At 39.0% G+C, this 24,507-nt stretch overlaps 2 protein-coding genes across 3 annotated transcripts; one reads left to right on the top strand and one right to left on the bottom strand.

The window, feature by feature from the left end:
• Positions 1 to 13,270: 13,270 nt before the first annotated feature.
• LOC113286709 (magnesium-transporting ATPase, P-type 1-like) lies at positions 13,271 to 17,030 on the top strand. Its single transcript, XM_026535305.1, has 8 exons — positions 13,271 to 13,512; positions 13,620 to 13,736; positions 13,809 to 14,035; positions 14,143 to 14,354; positions 14,509 to 14,611; positions 14,708 to 15,078; positions 15,172 to 15,676; positions 15,798 to 17,030. The coding sequence occupies exons 1-8, from the start codon at positions 13,341 to 13,343 to the stop codon at positions 16,947 to 16,949; spliced, it is 2,859 nt and encodes a 952-aa protein (XP_026391090.1). The 5' UTR covers positions 13,271 to 13,340; the 3' UTR covers positions 16,950 to 17,030.
• A 93-nt stretch (positions 17,031 to 17,123) lies between these two features.
• LOC113286710 (glucan 1,3-beta-glucosidase A-like) lies at positions 17,124 to 20,200 on the bottom strand. Of its 2 annotated transcripts, none has more exons than XM_026535306.1 (9): positions 19,801 to 20,200; positions 19,573 to 19,694; positions 19,345 to 19,467; positions 19,072 to 19,257; positions 18,822 to 18,980; positions 18,468 to 18,637; positions 18,221 to 18,376; positions 17,683 to 18,044; positions 17,124 to 17,552 (listed from the first exon to the last, which is right to left on the bottom strand). In XM_026535306.1, the coding sequence occupies exons 1-9, from the start codon at positions 20,099 to 20,101 to the stop codon at positions 17,371 to 17,373; spliced, it is 1,761 nt and encodes a 586-aa protein (XP_026391091.1). In that variant the 5' UTR covers positions 20,102 to 20,200; the 3' UTR covers positions 17,124 to 17,370. The 2 variants fall into 2 exon arrangements, with proteins under 2 accessions (XP_026391091.1, XP_026391092.1); XM_026535307.1 differs by having other exon boundaries at positions 19,573 to 19,713; positions 19,801 to 19,928.
• Between the last annotated feature and the right edge of the window lie 4,307 nt (positions 20,201 to 24,507).

A 24,507-nucleotide genomic window follows, 5' to 3' on the forward strand; every position in this document is an offset into this window, starting at 1 on the left:
AATGTCACATGGGTGGATTTTGGATTTATGAATAATCAACACAATTTTTGTGACCATACAAGGTTGGACTTCGTCGGGTATGGTCACCCACTCACCATACATATTTCGGAGAATTGGAAAAATGCCCCAAAACTGGTGCAATGTTGGAAATCTGCCCCAACATTTAAAAAATTGGAAAAATGCCCCATTTCGTTAGAAATCCAGTTAAGTCACATGTGTGAGCTTATACATGCGAAAAAAAGCCAAATATATCCTTCAGAATTCAGGGTTTGGGGTTCAAAATTCAGGATTCAAGGTTTAGAGTTCAAGGTTTAAGGTTCGGGTGGTGGTGGCGGCGGTTTAGTGGTGGTTCTGGTGGTGATGGTTGTCATACACATGTGACTTAACTGGGTTGGATGGAATTTTAACGGAATGGGGCATTTTTCCAACTATTTTTGACGTTGGGGCAGATTTCCAACATTGCACCCCATATTGGGGCATTTTCTCAATTTTCCCTACATATTTTCTTTTACCTTAGTAGATTTTGGATTACGGTCCGCGAGTTATAACCCCAAAGGTGTCGCTATCCATCCACAAAAAACTCATTAAAATAAAAGTAACACAAAAACTCCATCAAAACAAAATTAACACAAAAATCCTAAAAAAAATTGATGAAACCAACATAAAATTTGATGAAACAAAAATTTGAAAATTAGGGTTTTTGTATCAATTTTGTTTTGATAGGATTTTTGTATCGATTTTGTTTAAGTGGAGTTTTAATGGTTCCCAACATTTGAGTGGGATTTTTGTATCACAAGTTTGGTCACCTTAATTTTTTATCACTAGTTTTGCTTGGATTATGCAAACACTTATTTGCCCAAAGAAAAATTTAGGGTGACAAAAAAAATTGGTTCATGAGCCAAGTTACGGGGAATTTTGTTTCACAGTAGAATTTGGGTGAACGGTAAAATTGTATGTCCATATGATAAGATTTAGGCCACGGCAGTAGATTTGCTATGTTGTGCTAGGCGCTCGTGGAAAATTTTTATTGAAAAAGTACACATAGTGGGGCCTAGAGCTCTTTGTTTCCTAGGCGCCACTTGGGCGACTCGTGCGCCTAGGCCAGTGCTTAGGGCGCCTTTCACAACATAGTCTCAAGGAATTTCCAAACTGTGAATGCATAATTTTAAGTGGCACTATTTGGTGTTGCAGGAAACTAGTGGTAGTGGCAAAGTAAACTGTGAGACAGTTGACTCTCCCAAGAGCTCAGCAAAGCAGGCATTAAGGAGGTTAGGGAGAAGCGTACAGAGGCGAAAGTATTAACCGGAGACTCCCTCTCCTTGAAAATAAATTAGATTAGACAGAGATACATGCATGATAATTACCTGTCATCGAAGTAAATTAGATTCTAAGCCAAATTCCTTCAGATTCAAGGTACATTCAAATGAAAATAAAAAATAGAAAACAAAACTAGACGTACTCATAATATAGATTGAGATATTAGTATATTACCCAAGTGTCTTCATGATTTTCATTCCATTTATTCCTCGTTCTACTTGGCCTGCATGCTCCGACCAATAAATTCTAGAATGGCTCTCAAAGCAAGAGATGCTGCAGTTGATGTATCCTAGAATGGCTCTCAAAGCAAGAGATTCTGCAGTTGATGTATCCGGGCTAAACACAAGCTAAGGACTCGATATATTGATGAAATTTGACACCAGGCCGAAATTTTGAACATGTTGATAGGTCAAAATTTTTCTCAAAGCTCAAATCTTTTAGATCATAAGAGACAACCATACTCTCTTTTGTTAGGAGGACAATCTTTGTTGACTCTTTTTCTTCTCCTTTCTCCGTAATGAACAGAATTTTATCCAAGAAAGACAGAAATGTTGAACCAGAAGGAGACCTATATGGATTTAAACTCACATTGACTCGGCCTATCACATTCCAAATAGAGTTAGTAGCATCCCTTTCGAATATTCTGAAATGACAATGAGGATCTTTCTCACAAAGATAGAAATGGCCCCCATACACAGCAATGTCGAAAGCCTTTCTACTATTGTATTCTTGAGCAGGGTTTCGAAGTACCCTTATTAAACCTTGATTGATAACAAAGTAAACCAAAGACCGTCTTCGTGGCACCAGTTTTAAATAGTACCACATCGCCTAGGGAAACCTAGGATCCATGCTTAATAAGCCACGGGCAACCTGATGTAGTGCAAGATATGGCAGAATCCTACTTGGAAGGAAGGGATCGACGAAAGAATATCCGTTAGCCATGTATGAATATTTTCCTATTTGTTATTTTGTTAGGAAATAAGAGATATCTTGCAAGTATTGGCATGATATTATATTTAGTAGGATTTCCTCTTTATTAGCATTAATCATAAGAGATATTGACATATTCCATAAGGCCTATATATGGCCACGTCTGTAAGGAAGAAAGGGAAGATTTTGAACAAAAGAAAACTCTTCCTTTAAGAAGTTTTATACATTGTGTGATTTCTAGTACTAACATTCTACACCATTTGGTATTCAGAAACTGGGTATCGATCCTTCCAACATGGTTCGTGGTAGAGGTCAGGGTGGTCCTCGCGAAGCTATGGTTGATGAGGTGATGGATAGAACGAGATACGATGAACTATCACGCATGGTTGAGCAGCTCGCCGGTCAGGTAGCAACCCTGTTACAACGACATGAGCGCCGTCATCCTCCTACTGATGAGTCCAACTCATCTGATGAAGATGACGATAATGATACTTATAACCCTTTTGTTGGGCGTGAGTGTGAATCTAGGAGTTGGGAATCATCATTCCGCATCGAAATTCCTGAGTTTCATGGTAGCGGGTTGACACCAGAGGATTGTATCGACTGGTTTTCTACTGTGGAGGAAGTTCTGGAATTTAAGAGGGTTCCTGATGATCGAGTGGTTCCGCTTGTGGCTACACGCTTTCGGGGTAGGGCTGCTGTTTGGTGGCGTCAACTGAAAGCTTCCCGGATTCAAAAAGGTAAAACTCATATTTCTTCCTGGGCAAGGCTTGAAAAGTGTATGCGTTCAGCCTTTTTGCCATTTAACTATACCAGAGAACTGTATATTCGCTTACAAAATCTTCGTCAGGGTTTTCGATCCATTGATGAATATACGAAAGAGTTCTATGATTTGGTCACTCGGTCAGGTATTACAGACACCGATGATCAGCTTGTCTCCCGCTATATAGGTGGTCGGCGTGAGACTTTCCAGGACACACTAAATATGTTTGATTATTTTTCTGTGTCTGAGGTTCACCAACGAGCTCTGCGTTTGGAAAAACAATTATCCCGTAAGTCAATTAGAGCAGCTGTTGGCCGTCCTACTATTACTCCTTCACAGATTGCTTCCGCTCAACAGAATGTTAGTACGTCTCAAGGCCTGGTCCTAAATGCTACCGATGTGGTGATCCTGGTCACTTGGCAAACGATTGTCGTAAGGCTGGTCGACCTGGCAAAGCTTTACTTGTAGAGACTACTGCTGCTGATGCTGAGGAGACATCAACTGAGTTCGATGAAGTATTTCTGCCAGGGGACCAAGGTGACTGCTTGATGATTTCTCGACCATCGTTCCTGACGCCGAAGGTTGACACTGACGAGTCATGGCTCAGAAAGAACATCTTCCAGACAACGTGCACCATAGAAGGAAAAGTCTGTCGAATGATCATTGACTCAGGCAGCTGTGAGAACGTGGTGTCTGAAGAGCTGTGAGAAAAACTCAAGTTATCAACAGAGAAACATCCTAGTCCGTACTCTCTTCACTGGCTGAGTAAAGGTTCGGAGGTAACTATTTCCAAACGTTGTCTTGTGAAGTTTTCCATTGGTTCTGTATACGAGATGCTTTGTGGTGTGATGTCGTGGTTATGGATGCTTGTCATCTGCTATTGGGACGACCTTGGCAATACGACAGGGAGGTAATTCACGATGGTAAACTAAACACATATTCATTCTTGTTCAAATCGACTCGCATCACGTTAGTACCTGCCAAGGAGACTGTGCACAAACCACTCTCTAATCTGGCTTCCAATTTTCTGTCTTGGCGTACGTTTGAGACCGAGATGATAGATGAGGGTATTGTGTTCATCTTGTGTGGTCTTTCTCTTGCATCTGCGACGGCTGGGGTTCCGTCATGTATCCAGGGAGTATTATCGGACTTTGCAGACATTTTTCCTGTTGACCTTCCGGAGGGGTTGCCTCCATCTCGAGCTATTCAGCACCGGATAGACTTAGTACCAGGATCGGTTCTCCTAATCGAGCTCATTACCGTATGAGCCCAAGAGAACACGAGGAACTACAACGTCAGGTAGGGGAGTTATTAGCCAAGGGTCTCATCAGGGAGAGTCTTAGTCCTTGTGCAGTTCCGGCGTTGCTCATTCCTAAGAAGGACGGTTCATGGCGCATGTGTGTGGACAGTCGTGCTATTAATAAGATTACGGTGAAGTATCGTTTTCCCATCCCTCGTCTGGATGATATCCTGGACCAGCTTCATGGTGCTACGATTTTTAGCAAATTGGATTTGCGTAGTGGCTACCATCAGATTCGTATACGGCCTGGAGATGAGTGGAAGACCGCTTTTAAAACTAGGGAAGGACTTTATGAATGGTTGGTGATGCCGTTTGGTCTCTCCAATGCTCCAAGTACGTTTATGCGTGTCATGAATGAAGTATTAAAACCATTTTTGGGTAAGTTTGTGGTCGTTTATTTCGATGACATTTTGGTTTATAGTACTAACTTGGATATGCACTTGCGTCATATTCGTGAGGTCTTAGTAGTCTTACGCCAGCAAAATTTCTTTGCCGCTACAAAGAAGTGTGTCTTCGGTACAGATCGCATTTTGTTTCTTGGATACGTCATATCCAAGGATGGTATTTCCGTGGATAAATCGAAGGTTGATGCTGTGCGTCCTTGGCCTTGTCCGCAAACAATCCATGAGGCCAGGATTTTTCATGGGTTCGCGTCCTTTTATAGAAGGTTTATTCCCCACTTTAGCACTATTGCAGCAGCAATCATCGACTACATGAAGAATGGCAAGTTTGCTTGGACAGACGCAGCTACAGCAAGCTTCATCTTCCTGAAGGAGAAGCTTTGTTCTGCCCCTATATTGTCTTTACCAAATTTTTCTTTACCATTTGAGGTTCATACAGATGCCTCTAAGGTTGGTATAGGTGCAGTCCTCAGCCAAACCAGTAAACCGATCGCATTTTTTAGTGAGAAATTAAATGGAGCTAAGCGAAATTACAGCACGTATGAACTAGAGTTTTATGCCATCATCCAAACCCTAAAGCACTGGCGTCATTATTTGATTCATTCTGAATTTGTATTGTTTACTGACCATGATGCTCTCAAGCACATAGGCAATCAAGACAAGATGAATGCACGACAAGTTAAATGGGCTAATTATCTGCAGGATTTCACATTTGTCCTCAAACACAAGGCTGTCACTCAGAACCGTGTGGCTGATGGTCTTAGTCGTCGACGAAGTCTGCTAACGTCACTACGGACGGAGGTCTTAGGTTTGGAGTCGTTTGCTGATTTGTACAAGACTGACCCCTATTTTGGCTCAATTCTGGACGCTGTGCATGCTGGCAACAGTGCCCAGTTCACGCTGTTGGATGGTTTTGTCTTCAAGGGAACTCGGCTTTGCTCCTGACTGTAGCTGGCGTTTACGTATCATTCAAGAACTGCATAACGAGGGTCACTTTGGTCGTGACAAGACCTTCCAGTTGGTTTCAGCATCATACTTTTGGCCGCGCTTGTTTAAAGAGGTACAACGTTTCGTTTCTCATTGTCATATCTGTCAGGTATCTAAAGGTTCTTCGACAAATGCTGGTCTTTATATTCCATTACCAATTCCGTCTAAGCCTTGGACTGATATTAGTATGGACTTTGTTGTGGGTTTGCCTCGCACTCAACATGGAATGGATTCTGTTTTTGTCGTAGTTGACAGATTTTCCAAAATGGCGCACTTTATAGCTTGCAAAAAAACTACGGATGCGGTTCATGTGGCATTTTTGTTTTTCCAACACGTGTATCGTCTTCATGGTCTCCCAGAATCCATTGTATCGGACCGTGATTCTAAATTTCTTAGTCATTTCTGGCGGTGTCTTTGGAAATTATTGCGTACGGAGTTGAAATTCAGCAGTGCTTATCACCCTCAAACGGATGGGCAGACAGAGGTTGTTAACCGATCTCTTGGGAATATACTTCGCAGCCTCGTGGGTTCTCACACTAAACAATGGGACAGGCATTTGTTTCAAGCAGAATTTTCCTTCAACAGAGCCATTCATAAGAGCACCGGGTTTATCCCTTTCCAAGTGGTCTGTGGATTTAATCCACGTTCACCCCTTGATCTTGCGCCTGTGCCAGATTTACAACGCGTGCATGCCACTGCTGATGAGTTGGTGCATCACTTACAGCAGATACATGCCGATGCTGCTCAAAACTTGGTGGCGTCCTCTACGAAGTACAAAACGGCCGCCGATAAGCATCGTCGTCACATTGAATTTGAGGTAGGTGATTTCGTTTGGGCTGTACTTATTAAGGAACGTTTCTCTACGGGTATATACAACAAATTGGGTCCTCGCAAGATTGGTCCTTTTGAAATTATTGAGAAGATCAATCCTAATGCTTACCGTCTGCGACTTCCCAATCATATTCATACTGCTGATGTGTTCAATGTACGTCATCTCATTCCCTACCACGGTGACTTGTCTGATGATGATTTTTCTAACCTGCCTAATTCGAGGGCGAATTTCCTCTTTCCTGGGGAGAATGATGTAGTGCAAGATATGGCAGAATCCTACTTGGAAGGAAGGGATCGACGAAAGAATATCCGTTAGCCATGTATGAATATTTTCCTATTTGTTATTTTGTTAGGAAATAAGAGATATCTTGCAAGTATTGGCATGATATTATATTTAGTAGGATTTCCTCTTTATTAGCATTAATCATAAGAGATATTGACATATTCCATAAGGCCTATATATGGCCACGTCTGTAAGGAAGAAAGGGCAGATTTTGAACAAAAGAAAACTCTTCCTTTGAGAAGTTTTATACATTGTGTGATTTCTAGTACTAACATTCTACACCACAACCCTAACCTTGCAAGCCGGTTTTCGATGTTAGTTAGGCCCGGGGATTCCTAACATGGTATCAGAGCCAGGCCCCTCTCAGCCTACCCATGTCCATCCGTGTGTCCGTGGTTTCCGTATCACCCATCAATGTAGCCCAGTCAGCGGCTTTCGTATCATACCCGTCAGTGTAGCCCAGTCAGCGGCTATCATACCCATCAGTTCAGTGTAGCCCTAGTCGTTGAGGGGGGGTGTTAAATAATACCACATCACCTAGGGCAACCTAGAATCCATGCTTAATAAGCCATGGACAACCCTAACCTTGCAAGCCGGTTTTCGAGGTTAGTTAGGCCCGGGGATTTCTAACACGACGAACCATTCCAGAAAATGCCAGAACTCCATGGTATACCATCATGTAGGGAAGTACATGACAACCTTCAAGATGATGTTTCAGAATTGTAGATTTCAGTTCTATACTTATAACCAAAATTTTCGTCCAAAATTTTCCAGAAAGCAATAACTTTGTAATAAGGGGACTTGAATGGATCAAACGCTAAACTAAAGCTTTTATCAAAATTCGGACACAAACTCAAAGTTTGAAACTGAATTATGGTTTTGTATTTTTTTGTGAAGGGATTGAAAATGTAATAAGTAAAATCACAATTCTCGAGTGAGCAACTTTTACATAAGAGTAAACCATTATAAGATTGCACAATCTTTGTACCAATTTTTTTCTCTGTAAAAGTAAGGGTTTGAAAAAGGACAACCCTATTGGAGTTTCCATCAAGAGAGATGTATCCATACGTGGGTTTTCTCCGAGCATGAAAATCATCGCCCCAAAAGAGTCCTTGGATTAAAAATTTAGGGTTTTTAAGTAAATGTTTGTGCACAAATTTGGGGTCAGTGATTATAGATAACCACTGTTTTGACACAGATTCGAATACAGGTAGAGATTTTGATGGTTTCCAAGTTAAGATGAGTATTAAGAGTATTACTACCTATAATAGATGTTGATGATGAATAATTACTTTTACACAAAATTGGTTAAAAAGATCAAAATTAACAATGGACAAAAATGTAAAAATAATCGGGATGTAACAGTTTCATTTTGCCCATTTTAAAATACTTTTTGGCGTCCATTGCATCCATAATAATTTTTACTCGTTCATTTAAACCATGTTTTAAAAATATTTGGACAAATGACATATTTTCCCTTACTTTTATGAAAGTCATTACTTACTCAAGAAGACATCTCTAAAACCTCGAGAAATTCAACCTCAGTTGTGTAAACCCTAAACTCTCGATTAGAATTTTCGCTAATTGAATGAAGCGCTATATCAATGGTCCAAATATGCTGCAAACTCCAATTTAACCAATGGACCGGACCAGGGATGGGCCTAGCAAGGGGCTAGCCCGGACTATAGCCCGTCCCTATCTTTGGTTAAATAAAATTTTTATACAAGAAATTTTTTGAAAATTATCATTTAGCCCACCTCTATTCATAATTAATCCTTGTATCTGTAGCTTAAATAATTTTTAGCCGAATATTTTGCTTAAAACATAAAACTTTGTTCATTACATCCATTGTTTTCCCATTTTTTAGCTATAAGCTATAAATTCTTATCTCCGTCACTTTTCGTGATTAAAATTTGCGGATTTTTATCTTAAACTTGTCTATTTATCTAGTACTGTATAGGTAGATTTTCGTTCATCACTAATATGTAACTCCTTCTACAAAAGTTGCCGCGGCCTTCGACCCCAATGACAACCATTGATATTCTAGCCCTATCCTAGGCTAATTTCTGAGTCCGTCCCTGGACCGGACTGCCATAACTCGTTTCCGTTTCCTATTTCTAGGAATGTGATCACGTACTGCTCCATAACTGTTAGAGTGTATATAGCCGAGGTTAGTTAATTATCGTGCAGAGAAAGACCAGGTAACCGTGCAGTCAAGAAAACGTGCAACACCTACTAGAAAATAGGCCCAAGTCATCTTCAAGATTTAGTTTACTTAGTCAAGATAAAGTTTTATCAGTTACTGTTTAAACTATATTCCGATAAATAAGAATCATTTATTATGTAAATGGAAAATTTTCCAGTATCTCATGTGAAGTTTTTTGTTTCATCAAACCATCATGAAGTTTTTACAGGTAATTCAGATAACCTTATCCTTATTACTTCTTGTTGTTCCATTATTAGGTGTTGAATCTTCCTCTTCATCTTCTTCCACGGATAATTATTTGGTCAGAAACATAACTAGAGGTTCATCTGTTTCTTTAAATAATAATAGTACTCCTTATTGGCTTTCTCCCTCGGGTAACATTGCTTTTGGCTTCTACCAGTTACCGTGGTATCCAAGCGGATATGTAGTTGGTATATGGTTTGTTAAATCGTTAGAACAAACAATTGTTTGGACTGCTAACCCTAATGATTTTCCATTGCACGAACCATCTTCAATTTTATTCACTCACGAAGGAAAATTAGTACTGCGTACAGACAATAAAGATAAACTCTTGCTACACGATGTACCGGAACCAGCATCATACGCAAAGATGCAAGATGATGGAAACTGTGTTATATGGTTTAGATTCTCAAATTGTTTGGGAAAGTTTTGATTATCCTACCAATACAATTCTCGGCGGTCAAAAGTTAAGACCTGGAATTGATCTTATCTCCGGTATTTACAGGTTATCAGTTACACAGGCTGATGGTTTTATTGGTATATATAAAAAGATGGATTTTTCTGCACGTGCTGGATCTGAAACTCTAAATGCAGATAGTGTATCGACAGTGTCGCGTGGGAGAGATTCACTAAGTAGGCCAGTAATCCTAAGTTTAGACATTGCCGGTAAATTATACCTTTCAAGTTTTGATGATGAAGTAGTCAAAGTTTTTTACCAAGACAAGCGAGGGCAACAAGTTAAGGAGGAGGGGGATTATATATACAGAGCAACGTTGAATTCAATAGGGCGTTTGAATTTGCACAAGGAAAGAATTGATAGAAACGAATCATCCTCTTCAATTCTATGGTCATCATCTCATAAGACCGCTATTACGGAGAATCATGTAGCACCTCGTGATGCACATCAAAACCGATTTGTTATGGGCATGGGAATTGGGGTTTTTGTTTTAGTCGGAGTCTTCTTTCTGTAGCTACATGATAGATGCACAGTTAAAAAGGATGAAACTGCAGGGATGTATTTTAACCTTTTTCTAGGAAGGAATAGGCTGTGACTTTTTCTTTTATGTTCTTTTAAGCTCTTTGGAGTTTGGAACTTGGATGGAGGGATGTATTCCTTTGCTAGTTGCTGTTAAGGCTTAGTCTAAGATTCTGAGTCTTTAGTTTAGTTTGTTTCTTTTGGGGCACTTGTTTAGTGCTTTCATCCCTGTATTTCTTTTTTCCTTTTTCCAATAATATTTTAACCTTTTCATTCAAAAAAAGAAAGGATGAAACTGCAGGAAGTTCATTAGAATTAGCAGGAAGAAATTAAGGATGATTTGTTTTATCAGGATAAGCCAAGTTCTTCTGCTCCTTCCTCATTGCATATGATCAGGTTAGTTAGCTTAAATATTGTTTTTACTAATCTCTTAAACCCATGCTTTCATTGTTAAGATTTCGCGTAGCTGTTTCATGTCATGAGTTTTGCGTTGTAAAAATATTTTTGCAATATAGAAATGGGAAGACCATCAAGAATTATATGAATGAAATGTTGTACATACCGGTCATCCGTTGGCGGTTGGTTTACGCGATATTCATCCCGTCGATCATGTAGATCATCATTTTCCTGACTATTTTCTACAGTATCATCCAAACGTGATTGTCGTCTGGTGTCTTTTCGGCTAGATTGACCGTGTATTGATGTATTTGATCTCGACCTTGAGCGACTCATATTTCTCAATCTCTGCTCCCGTAATCTTATATTCTCTTCTTTTAACTCATTATTCTGGCGCACAAAATTCGTGCGTTCTTCCTCCTCTCGCCTTCTTTCTTCAGCCAACCTCTGTCGAATTTCGGCGATTGTCATATCTTCATCATCTCCTCCTACGAATCCTCCTTTTCCAGTCCTTTATTCATTTTCTTCTGTTGATTTTGTTTTTGAAGTATGAACACTTACTCTATCATAGTCGATAGCGATATTTAGTACAGGTTCCTGTTAAGCTTGACTATGATCTTGTTGTTGAGGATTATTTCTTTCTCCCATCCTAGATGACTCCGCAATTTCACTCCTTCTTCCAGCGATTCTCTTACTTCTTCTCACCATTTTTGTTTTCTTGTTTCGATATAAAAGAGAACTTCTTTGTAACGAAATAAAAATTTGAGCAATGACGATGAACTTTCTGAGATTATCCTATTGAATTGTTAGATTTAATCCTTTAAACATGCACCACCACCGTATATCATTCCGAGCTGATTTCTAGCGCCAAAATGTAGTTGAAGAAAATCCTACAACCACACCCTTAATGAAATCTTAATAATAATTCAAGTAATCATTCTAAAATTTATACATTCATTCATAAAATCTTCAGTATAGTTACAAGATTTGAGATAGACTCTTAACTTGGAAAACAAACAATCTTTCTCCCTCCTCAATTATCCGTCTAAACTCTCCAAAAGATCCCTTCTCAACAGGTCGCTCGGTCCCCTTATATAAGGGTTTACATAGTGGATGACAGCTAATAAAACCTTTATTTTCGGATCTGGCGTGCGTCACTAACGCACGCTTACCTTGACTCTTCTCACACGTACTCGGTAACTTCACACGATCATCACACTTTACTCGTGGCTCTTCTGGCGTCATCTTAAATATATTGTATGCGATAACTTTCGCTCTTTCATCGAACCATTACCTCGATATTTAGTGTCTACAAGAAATATCATAAAATTGGTTAAAAAGACCAAAATCAATAATTCCCGGGTGAAAAGGACATTTAGATTTTGATACTGTTTAAATGGACAAAAATGTAAAAATAGTCAGGATGTAACCGGTTTCATCCTACCCATTTTTAAATACTTTTTCTTATTTTTAATTTACATCGGATGCATCCAGTTTCATCCTTACTATTTTTTAAGTTTAAGTAAGGATGAATCCAGTTTTATCCTTACTATTTTTTTGGTGTCCATTTCACCCATAATAAGTTTTTAGTCGTCCATTTGAACAATATTTTAAAAATATTTGGACAATTGACCCATTTTCCCAAGAAATATTGGGTTTCACTAGGCAACCGATACAAGGTAAAGAATACACTACATATATTTGCATCCGAACAGTTAAACAAGAGTAAATTTTGTCAACTCTCTAATTTCACACACAAGCTTCTTCATGGTACTGCACCTAACCGTCTATACAGATCCGAACCAGCAAAGTGCAAAGTGGGAAAAGATAGATGATAGATGAGATTTCTTTCAACTTTAAACGGAGATCGAATCTCTTTTACCCTCATCTCCGTAGTAATAAGCTCGTGGTAATTAAAGGCTCCCTTGAAGAAATGTAACTAGGAAAAAAAATTAACAATCATAATACTACTCATAATATAGTCTGAGATATTACCCAAATGTCTTCATGATTTTCGTAATGAAGAAGAGATTTGGGGTTCATAATTTATTCCGTGGAGAAGAAGTTTAGTTGGTAACGGCATTTTTTGGACCACAATGCACATTTTGGGTGACCAAATAGATTTTTGACCAAGCATATCACATGAGTAAATTTCTATCATGCTACAAATTATCGATCATGAAACACGGATCAAGATAAAAAAAAAAAATTACCATATTAGATTCAGTATTATGCTACAAATTATGGGGCGCGGGATGAATTTAGAGTCATAAAACAGAATTTGGGACACAAGACAAGTTGAGGGAGAGATTTTGTGTCACTTTTTAAAATTCGGGTGTAGGCTGTGTGTGTCTATGAATGATTTTGGTGGCACCTATATCAAAGGTTTGGCCATGTCAAATTTTGATTCTAGATTTCACCTGGCAATGTTCACAAGGTATCCAGTGCACATGTTTGCATCCTAATAGACAAGAGTAGAAATCATTTTTTGGACCACAATGCATATTTTGGGCACACACAAGCTAGCTGCTTCTGCATGGCACTGCACCTAACCGTCTCTGAAGGTTGGTAGTTGAGAAATTTGAGAACTTTTTAAATGTCTGAGAGAGAGAATTCTAACACTTCAGCGTCCGACTCCCATCTCTCTATGTCTCTCGATTTCTTCAGTCGCTTCATTTCTTAATCAGAACCCTCTCTTCAATTGTCTTTCATGGACACTACCAAATTCCCGGCTTCTTGTTTCTGCTTAAATAACCATACACAGCCTTCATCTTTAAATCATATGAATGAAACTCTAGTTAAAAAACATGGTTCTTTCGCTCTCAAAAGAAGATTCATCGATTCGATTTTCGGCTTTTTTATTAAGAGGCTGTACTCTCCTAGTAAGTAATATATCCTTCTTCTCGTCTTTCTGTAAAATTTCTTTACTTGGTTGGTGTTTGGAACTGAATTCTACTGATTTTCTTCTTGTTGTTGATTTGTATTGCAGAAAAGATTGATGGTGGGAAACAAACTGAAGAGGAAGGAAAAGTTTGTTCTTGGTTATATGCCTTGGCACAATCTGGTCCCAATTTGGTATTTGAATACGTCCGATCCACAGAAAGAGGTTCGATCATTCATTTCCTAATTAGTTTGAATTTTATGATACCTGGTTTGAGCATGTCTTAATGTATTCTAGGCTTAAGTTTTAAGGAAGCTGAGAAAAGGCTAGCAGAAACTGGTCCAAATGTTCCTCTTTCGCATTCTTTCCCAAGTTGGATGCAACTTCTTTGGAATGCATTCTTTCATCCTTTCAATATCATCTTGATTGTGTTGGCAATTCTCTCCTTCACTTCGAGTGATTACCCCAATGGTATCATTATGTTGGTACTGGTTTTCGTCAGTGTAGCTCTTCGATTCTACCAGGTAAACTATCTATCCAAACTTGATCTGTTGGTCCTAGTAATCACTGTGACAATGCTTTACAATATGAAGAAAACGGCTAATTGATACACTTGGTGTTTATCTGTCAGGAATACAACAGTTCGAAAGCAGCGATGAAGTTAGTAGAACTCTTGAAATGCCCTGTTAAAGTGCAGAGATGTGCAGGCAGCGTCATTCAAACTGAATTAACAGTTCAAATTGATCAGAGAGATGTTGTGCCAGGTGATATTGTCATTTTTGGTCCAGGAGATTTGTTCCCTGGTGATGTTAGGTTAATAACTTCAAAAGATCTAATTGTCAGGTAGGATGAGTTCTTTCATGCCATGGCCTAATTTTTTTTCAGTCAAAGTTACTGACCAGTTCAAGATTCAGGGTTCATGGTTGTTTCTTTTTTTTCTACTTCAAAAAAATAAAAAGGTTACTGATCGGTAACTACTATCTTATTTCCTGAACAGCCAATCCTCATTAACAGGGGAGTCAGGGACAACAAAGAAAACAGCAAATATTCGAGAAGATCGAACGACTCCTTTGCTAGAGTTAAGAAACATTTGTTTCATGGTACGCAAATGTATATATAGTTCATTTCTTCCACTATATCGTGTGTATCGTTTGTCTAATTTTGGTACTTGACGGTGCCGATAAAACATATTTCAGGGAACTAGTGTTGTATCCGGTAGTGGTACTGCTTTAGTGGTTTTAACTGGCGCAAAGACTTACATGAGTACCATGTTCTCGACCATTGGGAAGAATAAACCACCTGACACATTTGAGAAAAGCGTTCGAAATATTTCTTATTGGCTCATTGCGGTTATGCTACTTGTAGTCCCCATAATCGTCCTCACGGATTATTATGTGTCTAGAAACTTGAGCAGAGCTATTCTCTTTGGGGTTTCAGTCGCAGTTGCTCTTACTCCACAGATGCTTCCACTCATAGTGAACATTAATCTTGCAAAGGGAGCCCTCGCAATGGCTAAGGATAGATGCATAGTAAAAAGCTTGACAGCCATACAGAATATGGGAGCCATGTAAGTCCTCTATTACATATACTCACTAGCTACAGCTACTGTACTGCAACCGTTTTCTGGAATTTGGGTAATCTTCTCATTGTTATGTTTCAGGGATATACTGTGTATTGACAAAACAGGTACTCTCACTGTGGATCAACTTATAATGGTTCATCACCTGGATAGCAGGGGCCTACCTAAAGAGAGAGTCTTGAGATTTGCATTCTTAAATTCTTACTTCAAAACCGAACTCAAAAATCCTGTAGATGAAGCAATTCTAGCTCATGTCTATTCAAATGGGTACAGATTCGAACAATCAAAGTGGGAAAAGATAGATGAGATTCCTTTCGACTTTACAAGAAGACGAGTCTCTGTTATCATTGAAGCAGATTCAGAAATAAGAGATAGAAGTTACCCTCATTTTAGTACTGATAAGCTCGTGGTCACTAAAGGTGCACTTGAAGAAGTATTACAGGTTTGCAGTTTCTGTGACCATGCTGATAGTGGTTCAACTATAACTCTCTCTGTAGAAGATCAGCAAAAGATCATGCATATGGGAGATGAACTAAGCAATGATGGACTAAGGGTTCTTGGAGTAGCTACACGGAGACTAACAACGGTACGTTCCAAACAATAATGCAGGACATTCCCAAATAACAAATATCTCAAAGAATTTCTAAGCTTAAACAAATTATGTTCTGCGGATTTTTATCTTAAGTGGTGCTCATGTGGTGTTGCAGGAATCTACCGATACTGGCCTAGTAAACAGAGAGAAAATGGAATCAAACATGGTTTTCCTTGGCATCCTAACCTTCTATGACCCTCCCAAGAATTCGGCGAAGGAAGCATTACGGAGGTTGGCAGAGAAGGGTGTAGAAGCCAAAGTATTAACTGGAGACTCACTCTCCTTAGCTATAAGAGTCTGCAAAGAGGTAGGAATTAGAACTACGTATGCATCCACAGGACCAGACCTCGAACTCTTAGACCCTTCAACCTTTCATGAGACAGTTCAGAGGGCTACGGTTTTCGCTCGACTGACCCCAACGCAGAAACTCCGCGTGGTTCAGTCTCTGCAGACAGCTGGAGATCATGTTGTAGGGTTCTTGGGAGACGGAGTAAATGACTCGCTTGCAATGGATGCTGCAGATGTTGGGATATCAGTTGATTCAGGTGTATCTGTGGCTAAAGACCTTGCTGACATTATACTACTGGAGAAAGACTTAAACGTTTTAGTTTCCGGTGTAGAGCGAGGAAGAATTACTTATGGGAACACAATGAAGTACATAAAGTTATCGGTGGTGGCAAATGTGGGCAGTGTTGTGTCACTTCTAATTGCAGTTGTACTCCTGGGATACGAGCCCTTGACAGCAAGGCAACTCGTTGTTCAGAATTTTTTATACAACGTCGGTCAGATTCCCATTCCTTGGGACACGGTAGAAGAAGACTATGCAAAGTTCCCTCAGCGGTGGTCATCAAAAAGCATACCTATGTTCATGCTATGGAACGGACCAGTGTGCTCCATGTTTGATATAGGGTGTCTTGTGTTTTTTTGGTGCTACTACGAAGTATACCATCCCTCCTCCGGAGATAAGCTCTACCATTCTGGATGGTTTGTTGAAGGGCTACTCATGCAAACCCTTATAATCCATATGATCCGAACAGAGAAAATTCCGTTCATCCAGGAAGTAGCGTCATGGCCTGTGATCTGCTCCACTCTTTTGATATCTGCTGTAGGGATTGCACTGCCATTTACACCTATAGGGAAAGTAATGGGAATGACTGACCTGCCATTGTCCTATTTTGGTTTCCTAGTTGTGCTTTTTCTTGGTTATTTCTTTCTCAGTCAGGTGGTCAAGAGAGTCTACATTAGAACTTATAAAGAATGGCTCTAAGTGATTTCTATGTACATTATTCACTACTCAACATTTTAGAATGTATACAGGCATCTGAAATTCGTGTGATGTTTTTGTTTATTTCATCTTCTCCGATGCAACATATTCTTATTTGTAACTGACACAACTCAGGACCAAATGAGTTTTTTTTCTTATAAAGAGGTTTCCATAAACTGACACAAAACTTATTCTTATTTATACTCAATGACTACATGAATTTTTTCTTATAAAGAGGTTTCCGTAAATTACAATCATTGTGCAAGTAGCAATATCTACTAGCCAATAGGAATAACCGCAATTGCTTAGGATGAGTTACGAGCACCAAATGAGTCAATACTTCCCAGGCAAACCTAAGCCGAGTTGCACAAATGTAACATGGATTTAACTGGTAGTACTACAAAATAATGTAATTGTTCGTACCTTATAACTGCAGGATTTTGTTCTTGATGTTCCACCCGAGATCCCAATGATCATGAACATTCTTGAGTGACCAATATGCCCATCCAAAAGAAGCTGAACCATAAACATCTAACTGTGCTCCACCAAAGTCTTGATAATTCTCCTGAGAACCGCCTCTAAAGCTCCATTCATTCACCCACTCCCCTGTATCCAGTTAGCAGTTCTTCATTTTTCTATGAACAACAAGCTATATCTCTTGTTTTAACATACACAGGAAACAAGTTCGTACATAAGAACTTCCAAATAAACACAATTTAATGGAAACAAGCCTTACCAATAAAAACCAATGGACCATCTCGATTAGCAATGTTTAGGGAATCTACTTGAGCTTTCCTGCTCTCTTTGATGAATTGAATATTCTCTGCGGGGCTCATCGTATCAAATTTTGATTGATAGAAATTGTAGAAATGTACATCCACCACTACGTTTGATAAACCCATGTTCGCAATAGCATGATAAAGCTCTGATGGGTCTGCGCCAATCAACTGACACATTATTACATAAGCTGTAGCTGAATAATTCCTGACAATATTGTATCCCTTTGAGTAGTAATCCAGTAAGGTATTGAGCGGAACTTCAGGAGCTTTTGGTTCATTCAAAAGTTGAATCCCCAATAAAGCAGGACTGCTTCCATATCTGCAAATGAAGTATGACGTGCTCGTTAGGAGCAAATGGAAACACGAAATTCAACTTGATTCCAGAGAGTCCAGGGGAAGTCGTATATGCAATTATTGATACCTAATGGGCAAAAATTGGGGAGCAACGACAATTATTGTTAAGAGTGGTTATATCTAAAGATAAATGTATTTTACTTGGAAGCTATGAATTCTATCGCATCAAGGCTTTGCTGGATGTGTTCATTAGATGTTGGCCAGCCCACAGAACCATCTCGACCTGCACTGTGATCCCATCCATTTTGGGAACCATTAACTGCATGAAGGTCGATTATGCATTTAATGTTATACTCCCTGCAAGAAATGTTACGAAGGAAATTAAGCGTCACCAATGTTAGAAAAAACAGGAACCATGATAACAGGAAAATTTGGAAGCGAGACCCACTGTGCCCATTTGAATGCATTATCAAGAGCTGCCAAACTTCCCCCAACGTAAGGAGCCGGTGGGTTGGGATCTTGGGCAATCCACCACCCAACAGGAATCCTCACGGTGTTTATACCGTTTCTGCTAAGAAACTGAAAGTCTGCTTGTGTAATATAGCTGCCCCTATGTTCCTACAGTTCAATTAAAAGGCCATTAATATTTCCCCCAGGGGCATGAACCAAACACAAATTCTATCACAGCAAGGCTAACATCTATACTTATGTCATAACTTTTGGCGATGCAAGCAGTTATTATTAGCATTGATTAATTACTATGCTTATGGGACTTCAAGTGTTATGGGAATGGGATACTTACATCCAGTACTTGTTTCGCCTTTTCATATCCATACCCATTTGCGAGCTGGTACTCCCCACGCATATTTTCACCATCAAAAGTCATTTCAAATGTGGCTGGATATTTTTCCCACCCTGGGTTGCCTACATAGTCTGCTCTGAGCTCATTTCCGGAAGACACCTAAAATAGACATAAATTTCAGATAAGAATCACAACCCAAATGTGAACTAAGACTTTTAAATGGCTGAGCAGAGTGTCATACAACTCATACCTGCAAATACGTACCACTAGATAGTTTAATATGAACTCTATCATTACTACTCCTTACAATAGAAAACGTTTCAGTCAAAGACGGGTAATTAGATGTTGTGGAGACAATGGCCCCTTCTCCGCGGCAAGATAGAAATTGTCCATTGTAAGTGCGAAACTGAAATTCCGATTGAGACACTCTCCACAACTGCAACAAAGAGTAACTGCATAAACAGTCCCCAACTCATTTCAAGCATAACAAAATCTTGGTTAGGTATCTCTGTGGCTGTCTTACTCTGAAGGTTTCCCAAGCACTAGCTTTCTCCCTGTCTACAGTGACAATGCCGGAACCCCCTCCCTCCTCTGCACATACATACTTATTTCTGCTCAGAGATTTGAACCTAACCTTTGCTCCATCCTACATCATAAATTCCAATGGAGAACTAGCTATTAACCACCAAAATTACAAGAATTAAAAGTTCAAATTCTCACAAAATCACCGCCATAAATGAAGAATACTTACAAGCATATCTCCTTCAGGAATACCCTGAAATAATGAAGGTTTCATCCATCCTTCAATAACCAACCAATTGCCCAAATTCACACCTTTTACTTTCTGGCCGTTCAATCTATCCACTCCCGAACCTGTAATCGAAGAATCAGACTCCGCAAACAACAAAATCTCATCAACAATTGAAAGCTCAAAAAGAAAAATGACCAAATTTAGATACTACCCAGGATGCAAAATTACCTAAAAGGGAGATCTTTGTCTTGAGTTGATCAAGTTCGATTTTTAATTTTGAAGAAGAATCAACTTCAGGTACAACCAAGGATCCAAAATTACCTAAAAGACAGATCTTTTCCTTAAGTTGATCAAGTTCGATTCTCAATGATGATGATGATGAAGAAGAAGAATCAATGTCGGGTGCAACCCAGGATCCAAAATGATTGGAAAGAGACAACTTTGCCTTAAGTTGATCAAGTTCGATTCTCAATGAAGACGAATCAACATCAGATACATTTACTTGATCATCAGTATTAATTCCCACCATCCGCCCCTAATTCGTATGGTAAAAAATCAGTGCAGCTGGTTTTAGCAAAACGGTCTGTATTATAATAATCAAGTGAAGATGAAGACTACTGATCAAAAAAGAAAAAAAGAAAAAAGTGAAGATGAGGGGAGACCGGGGAGACTGGAGAGACCGAGAGAGTGACCACACGGGGACCAAAGAAGACCATTTAGTTTGAATTTTTTATTCCCACCCGGTTGAAGTGGCTATCACGTGTAGTAAATCATTGGGATTCTATTAGGCCTATTCTAACACGCATGCCAAAAAAAAAAATATGGTGTTTGGTATATGAGGTGGCTTGGCAAGCCGATAAGCGGTAGACTTTCTAGCGAGCTATATTGACTAGGTCGCTAGTGTTATAATCAACATCGCCAGCGTGTTACATTCTAACGCCTATAAATATCGCATATTCACAATTCCACCTTCACAATTCTCTTCTCAGCTCTTCTGTTTCCCTTTTCAACTATTATTTCCTTAATAATCACTTCTAAACAAGGGGTAATTTGCGTTACCTTCCCTGTAAAGATCGGTATTTGCGTTACCTCCCCTATATAAATAAAATCAGCAAAACCTCCTCTCGTCAATAATTCTGTATATTCCAAGTTAGCTGACTCAGTACTAACTTACACATGGTTTTTATTTTTTGGGGGTAATTTGCGTTACCTCCCCTGTAAAGATTGGTAATTTGCAATACCTCCCCTACAAGAAACCACGTGTAAGTTAGTGCCGAGTCAGCTAACTTGGATTAAACGGAATTTTTGACGAGGGGAGGTTTTGCTAATTTTATTTCTCTAGGGGAGGTAATGCAAATTACCAATCTTTACGGGGGAGGTAACGCAAATTAACCCTCTAAAAAAATATGGAGAGAAAAAAGAGAAACATAAAAGTCAAAGGAAGTACTAATACCCCAGCCAGTGGAATAAGTTTTGTTGTGGATACAAATTATGAGTTTAGAAATGTTAGACAAGTAGCTGGTGAAGGTATGTTCTCTAATCACGTATTTGACCATGAGGAGCGAGTTAATTCGGTAAATCTAAGAGGTGGATGGACTGAGTTAAATACGATATATGAATTACTTCCCCATGTTGTTCAAGAGAGAGTTGGAAGATATCCTTGGAGATATCTATATCATATTCAACCCAGAAATCACAGGACTCGAGGACTTCAAGTTATATTTGAAAGATGATGGAAGACTACAAACACGTTCTTTTTCAAGGACTTTGATATGCAACCGTAAAATTTGGGTCGAGTTGATTTCCCAGTTTTAGGTAGGATGCCACTTGCCGATGAATATTTTCCTTCCCAACCTCCACCAGAAACGGGCGACGCATTTGCATATCCTTCTCAAAGTTCATCTTCAACTATGTCACCATTTTCTTTGGAGGTACAAACTATATCCGTCACATATGGAGAGATTTTTACTACCGATATATTACCAGTTAATTAGTGGGAAGTATATTTATTAATTTGTTGAGCCTATGATAGCCCATGCAAATTTTGGCGTCGCTGTCGAGGAGCAGTTGCTAATTGGTTTGTTATTTGTTTACCTTGTTTTTATTTTTGTTTTTAGATTTTCTCTTTCTTGTGAGTCGTCATGTTTCCTTATGGAAATAACATGTAAGGACACAAGATCAATCATATAATAGTGGTAATCAATATGGTTTTCAATCTCATTCATATGACAACTACCAACCATCCTATGGGTATAATCAAAACCAATCTTTTGGCTATGATCAATATCCCACAGAACCTTATGGATACTCTCGTGCATATCAACAACCTTACGACGGGTATGTAAGTGAGAAAACACAAGGATGGGGGATAGTTGTGCTTCTAATGGTAATTCTTCTAGTCTTGCAGATCTAATACACCAATTTATGGATAAGTTGGATCGAGATAATCAACAATGAAAGAGTTTCGTCAAATGATGGACGAGATCAACAAAAAGACTGAAAAATCACACCGATAAATTCAAAGGAATTTAGAGAAAATATACGAACAAGTTGCTCAATTCAGGGAGAAGAAGTTTGGCCTCAAAACATATTAATTCTGAAATTCCTATGGAAGTCAACAAATATTTTGAAGATGAGCTGGAAAGCTCATGTAACACTGATGAAGTTATTCCAACTCCGGATCATAATAATGATCATTCTCCTAGAAGATATCGAAGACAATGCCAAGATTTTCATGTATAGTTGGTGCACGGGAACATACAATTTGCGATATACCTAGTTCCTCTAATAATTTTTTTTAAAAACACATCCGTTAGTTCAAGTAGGGCTGTCAACGGATGAATATCCATCGGATATTTGGAAATCCGATATCCAATTGTTTAAACGTTATCGGATATCCGATAATATCCTATAGGATATCAAAATAAGATATCGATTCTGATATGCTAAGTAATCGGATATCCGATAATATCCGGTTCTGACAAAAAAAACTTAAAAAACTGTAAAACATGTTCATAACTAAAATTTGTCAGATATTTATCTGATAATATCCGAAATGAGTATCCGAAATAGCTCTAAATTAGAATAAATTACAAATAAGTTTTTCCAGACTCTAGGATCTCATGATTCGGATCCCACCTATGAAGAAACGCAACCAATGAAAATATTTTATTTAGACCCTTTCTTAAAACCTGAACCTGAACCACAATTATATATAAATATCTTAATCAGGAAACTACATAAGGGCATGCTTTCCTTGTTCACTTTCTTGGGTTATTGTAGTTTTTTTTTGGTCAGTTCTTTTTGGTTTTGAAGATCCACAGTTATTTCGACTGTTACTTTTTGATTCTATGAGGTGACTAATTCCTTCCGATGTCTGGATGAAGACTTTAAACTTATCACTTCTTGGAAGGTAACCCAATATCTTGTGACACGGTAATATCTTTCCTTATCTCTTTTGCTTCTATTGGTAACAGTTTCTCCTTGTTCATGCTTTTAATTGCATCTTTAGAACATTGAGGACAATGTTTGATGAGTGCTAAAAAGTGCATATTTCTATATATTTTTCTTGGCATTTAACTCATCTTCTGTGCATTAATTCTACATTTTATCCCATATTCTGTATTTTCATTGTTTTCAAGAATAAATATTTTTATTAATTAATTTTGCATTTTTAGGTAATAAATAAAGTTTGGATGAATTGCGGAGCGGAAAAGAGCAAAGAAACGGTCAAGACTCCCGCAGGAAGGCAGCAAAGAATGATGTTTGCAAGAGCCGGATAAACTAGAAGTGGGCTTGAAGAGGAAGAATTGTTCTTAAAGAAGATATGGGCTTGGCATACCCAAGGCCCCAAACCCTTACCCAAATCCATTTCCAATATCCATACCCATTTCCATGAGAACCGTCAGATAGGATCCATCACATCATCCTACGGTCGGCTCATCATCGTGCATCAAACTCTGAAGTTCCTGTGAAACATCATAGTACCTAACCCCATCTGGAACCGTTATCTTCGTTGTATCTCGCAATCCAACGGTCGCTACAAGCTGTTTCCCTTCTTGTCGTTCGATTCGTTTCAGATGTGGTCATCCAACGCTCTCGTCTTGTTGGACATCAAGATTGCTGATCCCGCCCAACACCGGAGCACACCCAACACATATAACCCAAAAAACCTAACCCTAAATCGCTCATTCTCTTCTCCTCTTCTCTTTATTCTCTTCTCCCGCCTCTGCAGACACCATGTCTGCCGTACCACCACCTTCTCCACCATGTCCGCCACCACCTACTCTGCCACAACCAAACCACCAACTCCACCTGCTCGAACATCATCACCCCCTCTTTCTAGCCCCCTATTTGATTGATATTTCTTTTCACCTTTCTCTGAAACCCTAGAAGAAAAATCAATCGATTAGGCGAGTCTAGAGTAGCAATTGACACATGGGAATGGAGCAAAGGACCAAGGGGAAGAATGGGTCGAAGACAAACTCGTCAAATCACATCAATATGGGTAAGAATTACCAAACCCTAAATTTTCTAATTTGGGGGAATTTATTAAAGAACCCTAATGTTCTGTTAGGGAGAGCATTAGAGAAGATATGGGTCTGTTTTGTACTGTCAAATTAGGTAGAAATAATTTACCTAATTTCTGTTTAAATTGGGGATATTTTTGGGGAAGAACCCTAATTTTGTAATTTGGGGGAAAACCCAAATTGGGTCTGTGGGTATAAATTGAGACTGTGGGTATGTTTTAAGGGGAAGGCCTGGATTAGCCAGAGCACCACCAAGAGGCCTGGATTAGCCAGAGCACCACCAAGAGGCCTGGAATAGCCAGGACCTCAACTGTTAATGTTGTTTCAATTTCAGTTCAATTTCAGTTCAACGTTTTAAACAATTTCAATTCCATTGTCATTTAATTTCATTATGTTCTAACTCCAT

The sequence above is a fragment of the Papaver somniferum genome, chromosome 6 (assembly GCF_003573695.1).
Source record: "Papaver somniferum cultivar HN1 chromosome 6, ASM357369v1, whole genome shotgun sequence".
NCBI classification, from domain to species: Eukaryota; Viridiplantae; Streptophyta; class Magnoliopsida; order Ranunculales; family Papaveraceae; genus Papaver; species Papaver somniferum.

Coding starts and splice junctions, on each gene's coding strand:
- LOC113286709 (XM_026535305.1), top strand. CDS start 13,341: ATGGACACTACCAAATTCCCGGCTTCTTGTTTCTGCTTAAATAACCAT. Junction 13,513..13,619: donor TAAGAGGCTGTACTCTCCTA/GTAAGTAATATA, acceptor TTTGTATTGCAG/AAAAGATTGATGGTGGGAAA. Junction 13,737..13,808: donor CGTCCGATCCACAGAAAGAG/GTTCGATCATTC, acceptor AATGTATTCTAG/GCTTAAGTTTTAAGGAAGCT.
- LOC113286710 (XM_026535306.1), bottom strand. CDS start 20,101: ATGGTGGGAATTAATACTGATGATCAAGTAAATGTATCTGATGTTGAT. Junction 18,638..18,821: donor AGGCGAAACAAGTACTGGAT/GTAAGTATCCCA, acceptor ATTGAACTGTAG/GAACATAGGGGCAGCTATAT. Junction 18,045..18,220: donor ATAGAATTCATAGCTTCCAA/GTAAAATACATT, acceptor CTTCATTTGCAG/ATATGGAAGCAGTCCTGCTT.